The sequence below is a fragment of the Scomber scombrus genome, chromosome 12, assembly GCF_963691925.1.
Source record: "Scomber scombrus chromosome 12, fScoSco1.1, whole genome shotgun sequence".
In the NCBI taxonomy this organism is placed as follows: domain Eukaryota; kingdom Metazoa; phylum Chordata; class Actinopteri; order Scombriformes; family Scombridae; genus Scomber; species Scomber scombrus.
The window spans coordinates 2,107,014-2,122,082 of record NC_084981.1 but is presented as its reverse complement, the minus strand read 5'-3'; the positions used below and the strand labels follow the sequence as shown (position 1 = coordinate 2,122,082).

General features: G+C 38.1%; 1 protein-coding gene across 1 annotated transcript; it reads right to left on the bottom strand.

Annotated features, from left to right (window-relative positions):
* Nucleotides 1–2,014: 2,014 nt before the first annotated feature.
* LOC133992036 (inactive pancreatic lipase-related protein 1-like) lies at nt 2,015–14,720 on the bottom strand. Its single transcript, XM_062430710.1, has 12 exons — nt 14,666–14,720; nt 13,658–13,806; nt 13,375–13,494; nt 12,357–12,491; nt 11,817–11,925; nt 10,335–10,454; nt 9,939–10,055; nt 8,168–8,286; nt 6,477–6,606; nt 4,228–4,342; nt 3,579–3,746; nt 2,015–2,084 (listed from the first exon to the last, which is right to left on the bottom strand). Exons 1-12 carry the CDS (start codon nt 14,718–14,720, stop codon nt 2,015–2,017), a joined length of 1,407 nt encoding a protein of 468 aa, XP_062286694.1.
* Nucleotides 14,721–15,069: the final 349 nt, after the last annotated feature.

Genomic DNA, 15,069 nt, shown 5'->3' with positions numbered 1-15,069 from the left:
TAAGTGCTTTGCTGACACACACACACACACACGTACACACACATACATGCAGCGGCCTTTTGGAATTACAGATATATGTGACACATTAGACAAGATTGTGTGCAGGACCATTCTGTAACCAAATGAGCAGGAGAAAGCAGTGTTCTCACCATGTAATTTCCTGTTGATTTGTGTTTGCATAAATGGAGTCTGATGTCTTTCAACATTTAAAAGGGTAATATTTACACTCTCCTTATCCTGACAGGCCTTGGCAGTCAGGATCAGTTAGTTTTGTGAAGACAGAAAAAGACAAGGGACAGTTAACAGTTGGACATGTGAAGTATCTCTCCGTACTGCTCTTGTTGAGCCGGGGGAAAGTGACAGTAATAACAACTGCAGTAATGGAAGACTATAAATAGCAATGAAGTTGTCAGGGATGGTTTTATGTCAATTTGTGTGAGTTCTCAGTCTACTACAAAGACTGATAAGTAATGAGCTCACACTTAGAAATGCAACAGTGTTCGCACAATCACAAGCTGACAAGAGCGAGTGAATTTAGTGTTTTCTGACTTTAAAACTGCTTTTAAATCATAATTACATAACATAAATGTGAAGGTTATATTATACATTATGAGTCTGTATGTTTGTGTGTAAATCTCTGGTTGGCTTGAAAGTAAATTTGCAAAAAAAAAGTCCAGCAACACTTGTAGTATAGAACAAGTAGGTGAGACAGGTCGTTCTCAGCGTATCACTGAACACAGGAACTCTATTAAGAGGAATGATGTAACCAGTCCTGTTTCAATCAGAAAAAAATATCTCATCTCAATTTTTTATAGGTATAGAAGTTATTAAGCCCAGCCAAAGAGGTGGTAATGTCAATTTCCTCAGGAAAAAGAGAGAAACATATTGGATTTTTTATTTTAAAAGTTTATTTCCAGGCGGCATGAATGAGATTTTTTAAAATATCTCTTGTTTTTGAGGTTTCTTAACGGTTATTATGTTGTATTACTTTACATTGTTCTATTATTCCCACATCTAGCACTTTTATATATGTATGTGTTTGTGGGTAATTTTATGTATGTATGTACAGTACCAGTCAAAAGTTTGGACACACTTTCCCATTCACATCATTGAGAAAGTGTGTCCAAACTTTTAACTGGTACTGTATGTGCATGTACACATATTTATGTAAACATGTGAGCTAAATTTGGCATATCTAATAGGCACACTTTAGATTTTAGCCACTTCTGCAAGAACTTGAGTATCACCCTTTGGTTGCATTTTTCTGGTTTATGGACTAAATATGGTGTCACCCATGTCATTTATTAGATACTCCTCTTGTCCTGGATAATGATTGGTTAATGGTATAAACAGTGCTTGTTTAATACTGAACTGATTGTAACAGCTTGAACCAAAAAGAACTGCAGACAGAAAGCAGAGCACTGAACATTGAGGCGGTATGAATGATGATGCGTGATGAATTCCATCAAATTGGAGGTGACATTTTGTTAAACATCTGTTATAAGTATTTTATAAGTATTTCAAAACATGTATCTACGTACAATAGAGTATCTGCTACTGGTGTTTGTTGCTTGGCTGTTGACTTTTGTCCCTCTAGACTGCTCATCATGATGTTGAAGGGACGATTGCAGAAGTAACATTATCATTTTTATATTTTTTACACTTTAAATGGTAATATTTTCTACATCAAGGCCAAATGTTGCAGCTGGAAACAATATTGCTTTTAATGTTTAGTCCTTTCATCATTTCCAACCTAAACCTGCTTTGGAGGAGGTTATCACCACATCCTTACCTGTTCCTTGTATTATAATCTGCTTCTTTGTTAACTGACTTCACAGTTTTATTCTGCTTTAGTCCTCTTCTCTTTCCTCCTGCTCACTGCATTGTCTGATTGATCATTGTATAACACAGCGACTTCATGCATAACAGCACAAAGGATCAAATGAGAGAGAGAGAGAGTTTGAATGCAGAATCTTTATTAAAAGAGCCTGAGTGACATGGTGGTCTTGGCTGGTTAAGCTTGGCATGGAAGCACAGACTGGATTGCATTCTCCCACACGTTTCCTCTTCCGCAGAAAACAGAGCTGTGAGAGAGGAAAAGAAAAGAAAAAGAGAGAGAGGGAGACGTGATATGAGGATGCAGAGAATGCAATTTTTAATTTATGCAAATGTGTCTAGAAGCAGAGCATCATCTTACTTCCTGATATCTGTACTGAGGAAAAAACCTTAGTGTGGATTTAAAGTTTGAAATCTGATTGCACTGTGATATTGTATATTGTACAAAGAAGTGCTGCAGAAACATTTGTCTAAATGTCCACATGTTTCCTTTGAAATTTGAAAAAAATGCAATGCTCATCCTCTAAGTATGATCACTTTATGAGGATTGCTGTGGCTCCTCATGCTGCCACTAGGAGGTGTATTGTCAACATGGAAAGGCACAGGAAGAAAGACTTAGTTGGCACTTTTATGCACTAATATGGATAATATTATACATATTTGATATTAAATGTGTGACTAATATGAATATTAATAATATGTTGAGCTTGTGAAATAATTATTATGATGATCAGTCCTCAAACGTTGATGTGTATTGACGTGTAGTTTTAGAAAAAATGGTGTCTAAAGGATGACACATATGTACAGATTTTACAACATGAGCTTAAAACATTTAATATTAATATTACTTATATCAACCCACTGAAGTTAAGAGTTAAAAAACACCATTCATTGACTGAATTTCATATTTTCTTGTTTATGTGTTGGGTGATATGTGGTTGTTTGCATAAAGCCTCTACATAAAACTTCCATAATTTATCTACCGCTCATATTTGTGACACACAGAGCAACAGAGACAATGAATACCCCTTTACCTCAGACACCTTAGAAAAAGATTCATCTAAATATAATACTGTATATGTCGAATTAAAGTTGTTTTTGTGCAAGAATAGATGCAATCTGCACAATGTATTGGGTTGGTTCGAATTTGGAACAGACATGTTATGTTTTATTACTCATTATATGATGAGTTAAGGGCCACACTATTTAGTAAAATGTCCTTTATTTCTAATGGTTTTTTTTTTAAAATATATTATTGTAAAAAAACTGGCGCTTGTGTTTCAGAAAGGACACATTGTGTGTGCCTGTAGAGCAGATCTTTGTTTGCATTTCAATATAAGAAGTTTTGTTCTAGTCCATATTTGACAAACGTAACTAACTAAATGCTGTTACAAAAAAAACCCATTACTTTCGATTTAGCAGGTTGCAAAGCTTATCTAATAAAGAAAGGATGATCTGTGGTCAAACCTTGAGATCCTCTGACTAAGCATAATCATTGAGAACAGCAGACACTACATACTTGTTCATATCTAGCTACCAAATTTATTGGAGAAACCTGAAGCAATAGCTGATTATTGAAGTGATATATGATTATAAGATTAAGAATGTGATGTGAAGGTGATGTGATAATTATTTTTCAGTATTCGGTTTAAAGAGACTGTAATTATAATTCTAGTGGTTTGTAAGCTTGATTTTCACTCTGAGTTATAACCCTACTTGATGGTGAGTGTTTACAGACTTACAGCTGCATGTCTTTTCCTCTCTGCAGCTCCACCTTGGCTGCACCATACTTAGGTTTTATGGGATTGAAGATGTGGTTATTCCACCGAAACTTCACCTCCGTCACCTCACCCACGTCAACCTCAGCGTCGATAATCATCTCGTACACCCTTCCAGGAGACAGTATGCCCCTGCAGAAATATCACAACAGTTCACACTCAATACTTCATGAAATGTACCAATCCAATATGTCAATGTGTTTAAAAAAGGTCTTCTTTGGTTTCTGTCTGAGTATCATTACCAGAACTGGGTGTAGTTAGTATGTTTTAATACAGCATCTTATGCAATGACTGCAGGTTTGAAAAACTGGCAAAATGCAAGTGATGGAATTGGATATGAACTTTCTGAGATGCTTCAGAAGGCATATTGTTAGAGATGACGAAGGTCAATCTTTCCCAAATATTTTGGAATTGACCAACAATCAAACCTTTTAGACCTGATACATTTCATTTCATAAACTGATTTCATGTAAACTTAAGGAGTAGTTTAAGTTATCACATCACAGCTCCTTGCTACACAGTTTGCAGCTAAAATGTGGCTCCATTATCAGTGCTGTCACATGTGCTAAAACTCATTGGTGTGCTCCATATGATAATGTCATAATGTTCTTACATATGAACCCGGTACTCCATGGTGGTCTCAGTGTTTCCAGCAAGTGTGACATATATTCTACCGGGGTTAGGCCAGCTGGGACCATCCAAAGTTACCTTTACTCTGTAGGTGTAACCTAAAGATGGAAAGAAATAATAAGCACTCACATTATTTCACCATAGCTCCCACATAATGTCAGAACATGTTCCTGCTATCTATATATTGTTGTTGTAGAGAAAACCTTGAAAATCTCCAATATTGTGCTGGCCAAATATGAAGAAAACCTTTTTTTTTTCTCCTACTGATAATCAGTATGCACCATATCTGCACTTGTATGTACTGCTCCCAAGAAATAAACATTGCCAATGCACTCCGACATTTACAAAAGCTCTTGTGTTCTGCCTAATAGGACTTTACATATTACCCACCAGCAATCAAAATTAAAGCATTACAACCTTTAACAGTATTACAGACTTACTTGACTAATCTTACAGTGTGACAAATTTTAAGTTGCTTTAAGCAGTGCATGCAGTGGTTGGCTGATTAATTATTTATTCCCTTGGGGGCTTACTGTAGTTATATGCATTGAAAGCATTCATAGTCATTCCTATAGAGTATATATAGAGTATAGAGTATGTATATATATATATATCACAGAGTGCTGTGTCCAAGCATATCAATGGATCAATGGAAAGTCTAGTGGAAGGGCAAAATGTGGCAGGAGAAGATGCACCAGCAAAAGAGATGACCGTGGGCTTCAGCGGATTATCAAACAGAGAAGATCCAAGAATCTGGCAGAGATCCAGAAAGAGTGGAATGAGGTGGGAGTCACAGCTTCAAAAACCACAACATTCATCCGGGAGATGGGCTACAACTGTCGGGTTCCTCGGGTCAAGCCACTTCTGAACCTGAGGCAACGTAGGAAGCGTCTCAACTGGGCCAAGGAGAAGAAGGACTGGACTGTTGGCCAGTGGTCCAAGGTCCTCTTTTCCGATGAAAGTAAAGTGTGCATTTCATTCGGGAATCAAGGTCCAAGGGTTTGGAGGAAGGCGGGTGAGGAACAGAACCCAAGCTGCTTGAGGTCCAGTGTGAAATATCCACAGTCAGTCATGATTTGGGTGCAATGTCCGGTGAAGGTGTTGGTAAACTCTGCTTTCTTAAATCCAAGGTCACTGCAACAGTCTAGCAGAATGTTTTAGAGGACTTCATGATTCCTTCTGCTGAGGATCTGTATGGAGATGCAGATTTCATCTTCCAGCAGGACCAGAAGCACCAAAACCTGGTCTGATGCCCATGCCATCACAGTGCTTGACTGGCCAGCCAACTCGCCGGACCTAAACCCCATTGAGAATCTATGGGGTATTCTCAAGAGGAAAATGAGGGGCACCAGACCCAACAACAAAGAAGAGCTGATAACTCCCAGGCAATGGCACAGGCTGATTGCCTCAATGCCACGTCGCATCGAGGCAGTGATTAAGGCAAAGGGATTCCCAACCAAGTATTGAAGATTGACATATCGTTTTGAAAGTACCATATTTTGATTGATTTGATGTGATCCTAATTTATTTCTTTTTTTTCTGCAAAAACTGAGAAGTAAATAGTGATTTCTTCACAGTATTTAAATTGTTTGTATTCCTGTTTTCGTGCGTTTTATGAGCTGGAAGAACAAATTATGTAAAAATAAACAAATAAATACTTGAAATCGTTTAAATTGTGGGCCCTGAATTTATAATCTATGAAAGTTTAACTTTTTGAATGGAATTGTGGAACTTAAACAACTTTTCCATGATATTCAAATTTTTCGGAAAGGGTCTGTATATATAGTTATATTAAGGAAGAATAATGAAGTTACTTTTCTTTGACTCAATACCCTGACACATCCCAATGTGCAATGCTTAATATCCAAAAACTAAAAAATGAGATATACTTAGAGATCCAGAACCAGTATATACAGTACTAGTAGGCAATATAAAGCTTCCTGGCACTACTCTCAAATGTACACTTCTCAGGACCAAAACAAAAAGGGTTATGTTTAAACAGCTGACAATCATTTTTGACTCTGCCTAAATTCAATTCAAAAGGATGTTATGAGCCTGCTAGCATAGAGAATGGTTATCAGCCCATAGCAGACTATAGTATCATATCCTTCAGCTGAGCAAAAGGCATGAATACACATTTTCCCCAAGACAATAGGTAAAGGTTCTGTGAGTGTGTATGGTTTGTCACGCTTTTACACTATTTTTCTAAGACAGTAAGGGCAGGGTACTTACGGCCAAAAGGGTCTGAACTGCCTGTGTTGAGGAAGTACTTTGTCTTTGAGATGCCATCAGTCAAAGTGAACTTGTCAGCATGGTGTCCCATCATCGGACATTTGTCATCTGTACATGGGAAACACTTTCCCTGTGAAGACAAGGACATAGTGAGGTGTGAAGAGTGAGCTCATCCTATGATGGAATCTAACAGTCCTCAATCAATATTGAGGGAAAAATAACAACCCTGAAAGACTTTTCCCCTATACTCATTTAAAATGTGGCAGATTGCCACCTTCTGAAGAAGGGGGTGAATGGTGTAGATTTTGCAGTAAGCAACTGTGTGGGAACAGTCTGACTTTGTGTCTCACAGCTATGGCTGCAGGAATAACACCCGAGAGCGTTTACGAGGTGAACGACAAGGAGGTGCTGTCATTTCTCAACTGGGACATAGTCATATGAGGTCATTCTCGGCACTCCCCGAGCCCCCTTTGATCGGGACATGTGTCCAAAAGCAGGGATGAACTGTCATTAACACCAACAGCTGCAGATACAAGCCCTCCCCATCGAAGACATGAGGGAAGCCCATTTACATCTGCCCCTCCACCGCAACAAAACCCCAATCTCGCTGAATCGACTTCTAAAACCAACGAAATTGTTCACAGCCATATCAGTATCATACTACAGCAACAGGTGGTAGCCCCATAAACATGCTGTGGTGGTGGAGATATGGGCCCCTTCTTGTCTTATTCTGTCTGATAGCCTTAAGTCTCTTGATAAATTGAGGATAAACAATGACTCCCGGATTCCTCGTCTATAGCTCCTACCACCACATGCTTTTCCTGGGATCATTAAAGCGTCTCTGCACTATTCACCCAGCTAACTTTTCAAACCAGCAGAAGACTGTCCCATATACACATCACACTCTTAATGTTTAGATCCATTGGCCCAAATTACATTGAGGAGTTGGATATGATCACTAGTGGTTAAAATCGTGAATTCTACTACACCACTTACTAAAGGTCAGTTAACTCATTTATAACAGCAAAGTTTCAGATTGAAATCAAAGGAATTGATGCAATGAATTCATCAATGGAGACCAAGTAGAGTTCAGCTTTGACATGTAAACTCATCTGTTACAAACCAATGAGATCAAGGATTGTAGTCTTAAAAAAAGAGGCTTTAATATTAAATCTGTTGCACCTTCTAATTGTACAACCCTGCTCTGTGAGAGCACGATGTAGTATGGTTTTCTGCCAAAGAATGTGAGATGTGAGACAGAATGTAATGGTACAAATAAGTCTCTTAAATAAATGATGTTATCTTGCCCCATAAGCCAGTTACCAAGCAAACTAGCTTGGTGGGCTACTATGACTGGCTAACACGAGCATGTTACCCAACAAGTCCTCCAAATGAAATTGCAAAATATGTTGTTAAAGTTACTTTCTTTAAGTTAGGAGATCTTCATCTTCATGGTGACCTACCAACCATGTGGTAATGGTTAGGGGACTTCTAAACAACAATGTTGCTTTTCTAATCCAATCATGGTTACAGCTTGAATACTTTCAGGTCAGCTCACTGCCTTATCAAAAAGACTTTGAACGTGTTAAACAAGACATTTAACTTTGTGAAATGTGCAATTAACTGAAAAATAACAATTGTCCATTGTTGCCACTAAAGCTTTAACACTGTCAGTTAAATCAAAGACTCACATCTGCAAAACTGTCTTTGTCAGAGCAGGGGTATCCTACAAAGCCTTGGGATTTCCTAATGCTCTCGCTGTAGTAGTGGTGAGCTCGGGCGTGATTGCAGGCATCAAACTTCTTGGTACCTGGCAAAAGATCAGATAAAGTGATGACAGGGAAAATGAGAAGTGTGAGGGACATGGTGTTAAAGGAGGGAGGAATAAGTGAAGAGATGTGAATGCAAATGAGTCTTGATATTCAGATTGCTAAATAGGAACTTGTGACCTTCTCAATGTCTGGTCATTATGCATCGTTAAGCAGGAAGACATATTTGGAGGTTTAACAGAAGACTGACAAGGTGTCAATTAAAGAAAATTAGTGGTATCGTTTTGAAAGTCAGCCCTGATTTTGTACAGAAAACAGAAAATGACTTCTAGCCTTCAAGTACTGTGTAGAGCTAGATGAGGAAGGTGACAGTGAGGACACGTAAATCAATAAAAAAAAGACAATCTTAGATAGAGTTGATAATGTGGGACAGAGAGACAGACAGAAAAAGAGGTCATGGCTTCTGCTGTTTTCTCATCATAGCGCAGGGCAAACACCAGGCACTCCAAGACCTCCAGCTATGCAGCCCTGGCTCCCACTCTCCCTCTCTTATCTATAGGATCAAAAGTGCCAGATTCAGCTGTGCCAACACCCCCCCGCTTCCCTCCAGACCCAGGCATGGCACCAATGCTGCCACTTGAGCCTTGCTACTCAGCGGCACATTTCAAAAGAAGGCCATCGTCATCCATTTTAGAAAATATTTGCTAAGATAGGTCCAACGGGAATAACTCCGCCTGGGGTTTCTGTACAATTTTTTCCATTGGGACACCTCCAATATTCCACAGGGGGGCTCTGCATTGTAAGTTGCATGGCTGAGAAAATGGGATGTATGAGTCATTGTGTTATGTATAGGAAGAGTGCCAGTGCTGAAGTATATTCTTGAGAATGCTGGACCTTGAGTCAGAATATGTCAAAGGTCATGTTCTTTAGTTTATGGTAACATTTTACTCTCCAAGACAACCAAAGGAACAACCTTAGACCAACTTCAGAACAATCAGAAAACTTTTTTTAAATGAAGGTTTTAAAATGATGATGATTATTGTATGAATCCTGGTGGGTTTTTATTTTTGGTGTACTGTCTGAAGTTTAATGATTATTTGCTGCCACTGATTCATGACCCATTTCCTGACATGTGAGATGTATAGTGTGACTGGAATCCTTAAATTCATCCTTAAATACAATACAAGTAACTCCTCAAGAGAGGATTCAATTATTTTCTCTCCTTCATATCACTGTAAAATAAAAATAAAAATACCATGGTCAACCAGGACTTAACCCTACAAGATATATGCATCCAACTTAAAACATGCTTATAAGACATTTACTTGTTTTCCCCTTCTGTGGCTAGATTCAACCATCTCACTAAAATGACATTATATTATTATTTGGATATTAATATATACTACAGATTTTTAAAAGCAAATATACCTAGAGAAAAACATAATGTAAGCAGAATTACATTTTTAAATTACATTTTCAAATCTGGACTACATGGACATGACAAATAATAAACTAGACCTAATGGAACAAAAGCCACATAGCCAACTTGATTGAGTGTGACTGAATACAGTTTGATTGGGTGGCAGAGGGAATATGAGTAAATATGACAGAATCATTGTGCTTCCACATTTTTCTATTGTTAGTCTAGTGTTTAAAGTATGTTGTATAACTTGTATGTTTCAGTTTATCTCACCCTGCCAGAAGGCATCGAGGTCAGAGGGACGACCTCTGTTACGGGAACAGCCGGGCATCAGTTCCCCTCCATTGGGGTAGAAATCAATGTGGCCCATAGGCTGTGAAATCCCCAGACCTGAAATGACAGTTTGAAATTGTATGTTTAAATTGTATTACTGTCTTACGGAACATTAATATCAGGGCATATGAATGATTTATCTGAAATTGTCTGGAAACTTTTATTTTTGTATACAACACTGCAGCTTCTTTTCTATCACCATTACTCCTTACAGGTAATATATAACTAATTATTGTATGACTAGACAGTGGGTGACTAGAGACAGTAGAACAAATTCATTGAGTGAATATTTTCCACTTTAATTGATTTCACTGTGATCAACAGTGATATATGTACCGAGTTTAGAGTCGAAAGGAAGTCCATCGGTATGAATGACATCAACAAAGTTGGCGTCACTGGCATCCAGACGCACAGAGGCATCAGTGTCCTGGAAGTAAGGTTCAGCTGGGTCCAATCCTGAGTAGAGAAAGAAACGTATAAAACCGTATCAATAAATGATATATTTCTATCTTATATACATCTTGGTGTCAGACAGGAGGTCTTTTTACACCGTGGGAAATGATGATTCAAAAATGTGTAAAATTCAAACCGTTTTCTAACCAGAAGATTTTTGGTTGATTTCATTGAGTAGTGAGATGGGACCTATGTAGTATGATTGCATATTTTTATTAACTCGACCAATATAACACTTTAAAGCGTGTTTCCAGGCGCTGGGGAGTACTACTGGATATAAAAAGTTGTATAAAGCTGTTTGTGTCTCCAGAGGGCGCTGTGTGAGGTCTGATAAGCAGCCTCAAGTGATGTCATTTGAGTCAGCATTGGTTAGGGCAGACGACTACAAGTTTGAAAATTAAAGAAGAATCTGTGGTTGTCGAGTTAGAAAGAAATGAGATTATCTGACCTCTGTTGAACAGAAAAAGACCTAACTAGAGACCCCAACTGTCCATTTTAAGGGTGATGTTATAGGAGCATAATCTAAATCAGGGGAGTGCTCTTTTAAAATGAAATAAAAATGGATGTGTTGATTTTAGCCCATTCATTAGGTGTCCCTGAGAGGTTTTAAGTATTTTAAGTAATTACATTTATGGACAATGTAGCATCAGTATTAACATATTTTCAGTAGCGTGCGGTGGTGTTTCAGTCAGGGCCAGCACCAAAATCTACCGATCTTGCTGTTAAATCAACCGCCATCACCTTTCCAGAAAAACAGACAGTGCGTCATCACGCACCTGCCCATGGGCCAATCAGCAGAGCTCATTTGAATGACGACGCCCAGACCAGCACTAGAAGCTTGACTTAGGGCGTTCTGTCAATAACACATCAAAATTTGATTGGCTGATGATACGGTCACTCAACGTTACACATCCAATAGCAGCGTCCAGCTCGATCAGAGGGCAAGCAATGCAACTACTGCTGGCCCCAGCAGAGGAAAGGAGCTGTGATGCGTTTATAGGACATAGGAGATTTGAGCTCCACAAAATATAACCTTTCGTTTTCTGGATAAAGTTGCATAATTAACAAGTAATTGACTCCAGATACATTTCAGAATGACGTTTTAATTATGGAAAAAACTGAAAAAATACATTTTTGACAGGGCTAGCAGTGCTAGCCTTGTAACCTGACTGCACACCACTGCATATTTTAAACTTGTCATTATCTTGAAAGGGTCTAAGAGATCTATAAGCAACTATGTATATATATGTATAGTCTGACAGTTAGTACATGTTATATTATATGATAATATAATTTATCAAATACAATAACAAAATATATAATATGATATGATAAATGTGAGTAGTGAGGGTGAGGCGGGCTTACCTGTGATGCGTGCAAGGCCGCTGATCCTGCCACCAACCTGTCCTGCAGCGTGAGCACCGAGGCTGTGTCCGATAATGTGGAACTTATCAGCCTTCTGCTTGAAGTTGCTCTGTAATGCAAATGTATTTTAAAGTCACAGATACTGTATCTACAACACTATACTGCATGTCCTTTCCCTGTGAGAATATTCTCTCAGCTTCCAGTTGTGTGTGTCCTTGCCCTTCAGCTGTGCTGCTGGGACCATGACTGCTGTGTAATTTTAGGTTATGTAATCATGTGATTACTCTGACACTCAGCTGTTTGTAAGCAGTCAAATGAAAAAAATTCACATACGGTTTGTTGACAAAAACTTTGTGCCGTTAAGCCGCTCTCCTCCCATCTTATACATTATGTAATGTGTTTACTAGTCACAGGGAGTGATGATGTTATCAGGATAACCCTGATAACATGAGGGTAATCTCAGTTTAGGGGGGGTGGGGGGGTGGGGCACTTACAGTATGCCAGTGTTTCACAGGAAGTGAAATGCAGTGCAGCATTTACCATGAGAAATGTGATCATGGATTCCACCTGGGCAGCCACCACCCTGGCATTGTTGGCAGCCTGGGCGTACAGAGTCTTTACACCTTTCTTCCACTCCACAGCAATGCAGTTCACATTCTCCAACTTCAGCATCACCTAAACACAGCAACAACACTGTCAACAACACTGTCAGATTTACTCAACACAGGTTTTCTGGATTGTAGGATTAAAAGATCACAAAAAAATATTTTCACACTTGTAGTGCTTCAAGTGGTATCTAGAAAATGAAGTACAATCAATGTATTTGCATTACAAAATGACATTTGACAAATTTAATAGCAACAACTTGGGAATATTTTAAATGTGCATTTGTTTTGAACATCAGAAAATGAATTCCACGCACTTCCATTGTATTAGGGTGGAGGCAGAAATCTTAGAAACCGATATCTTAAAACCTGATGAACATGATGGTATCAACTGTAGCCAGAGATCATTGATTCTCCTATAAAGTATAACGTATAGAGCCACTTTTTTTCATTTCATTTTCATTCTCAGTTTAATCATGAAAGGCCTAACAAAACTAAATTGTTGAGTTATTTTCTGTGACTCAGTTTATTCTATACATGCAAAGAGTAAACTTTGATACTGTAACTGAGTAGGTTGATATTATACTGAAGTTGAATTCGTTTTACTGTCATTAAAACACCTGGTGACCTCAACAGGCAAGACAACATTCAAGACTCAAACTAATAAAGAACTAACAAAAATGTAAATGACAATCCATAAACAACATATCCAGAGGTTGTGCCAGAGGTTACCAAGAATCAAATAGCCTCTGAGAATGTATCTCTTTTGAACATTTAAAACAGAGCTGGTTGCTATTAAATGAAATTAAGTTATCAGATTAAACCACTCACAGTAATGTATCTCAAATCAGTTGACATGCAGTGAACTTTGTGTGGAGACCTGGAGCTGTTTCCAGTTGGTAAACCAGTTCCTCTCATCTACATATAGTTCATCAAAGGAACGTGTCTCTTACCTTACACATCTCCTGTGGCCAGTCCTCATCTTCTTTCTCCAGATAGCCAGGAATGATGAACCGAGTCTTTCTTATCCCATTGTAGTTTGATGCGTGGATGTTTTTGTCAGTCTTGATCTCCTGAGGGTTTCAACAGACTCCTGCTTAATAACATTTACTTGTCTCTTTTCAAAAAAGGATACACACAAATGGCCTACATATTTTTATTTTTATTTTTTTATTTTTCCATCAGCAGTGACGTGCGAAAGCTCAAATAAAAATAAAAACAGAGCCTCTTCCTTACATGGTAGTAGCGGTTTTTCTGGGTGAAGAGGAGGAAGCGGGTGCCTATCTCCTCAGGTTTCCAAGGCAGGGCAGTGACAGGTCTCTGGGTAGTACCCCCCCAAGGAGGCAGGTCATCAAAGCAGCCCAGGTCAAAACAGACCTCAGCCGCTGTACATAGAGAACACATTACTCAGATAAATATGAGTACACTGGATCTACATCTGACCAACAGTAATGGAAGATGAGAGCAACTATACAAGAAATCCACTTTAATCTCAGCATGTTGACCATCTTCTTTATCATCACATTTTTGTGGTACTGACTAACTAATACTTCATTAGGGACTACTCCAACTACCATAGTCAGCATTTCAATACACAGATATGATGCTTACATGCACAAAAAGTGACTGAGATACTCCAGAAACTTGACCATAACCACATACATGCTAAAGGATTCAATGGGAATACGAGCGTAGCAAATATTAATCATTTTCCAAATATGTGCTTTAAAGTACCTTAATAGAAAAGTTTATAATTCCTAAAAGCTGATAAAAAACCTTTCCACCACTGACAAGATTAAATAAAATATGTATTAGTTTTTCAGAAATATGTAAATAAAATGTAATCAACACCAGCCTACAGATGGTTCCATCGTTATAAACCCACAAAAACTTTATTTTGAATTCTAGTGGGAATCACACATTTCCCACCAACACCAAATATGTCAGGCTGAAATGTGTAATAATAATACACAAGACATCATTTAATGGAAAAATGAAATAAAAAAAAATAGACTCTTGAGTTCACTAAGTTTAAAAAATATATAGTAAATTATAATAAAGAATTAATGAACTGATATAAAACATGTATGATACTGTCACTATGAAATAACAACAACCTTAAAACCACATAAGAGGAAACTAACTGGATGTTATGGGTTAAAAATGCAACTTGGCATTTAATTACAAGAATAACCACCTAAAGTCAACATATTGACATTTCAATGAGACGTAAAGATAACTTACCATATGATACACCAATGAACAAACACAGCAGACCCAAACTCTGCATCGGTGACATCTGTTGAACATACAATCATGTGAGAAATAAAGCTTGGTTACAAAGAAATGAAACACAGACATGAATATAATATGCACGATGTTATGTACTTACCTTGAGACCAGGTAAGATGATGGTGACCTAACTCTGGGCTGCCTTAAATACTCTGGACAGATGACCTTTTGCTCAAGCAAGGGTGGGAAACACGCAGGTGACAGAAAAACACCAAAAACAGATCATTTATTTGTGTGACGTTATTATCATGTGTTGCCCGGCCTACCATCAAAATGGTATCTACCCCAATCACAGAGGCTCATGCAGTTTAACTGACAATTTATTCTACACATTTTATTTATACAACTGGTCAGTT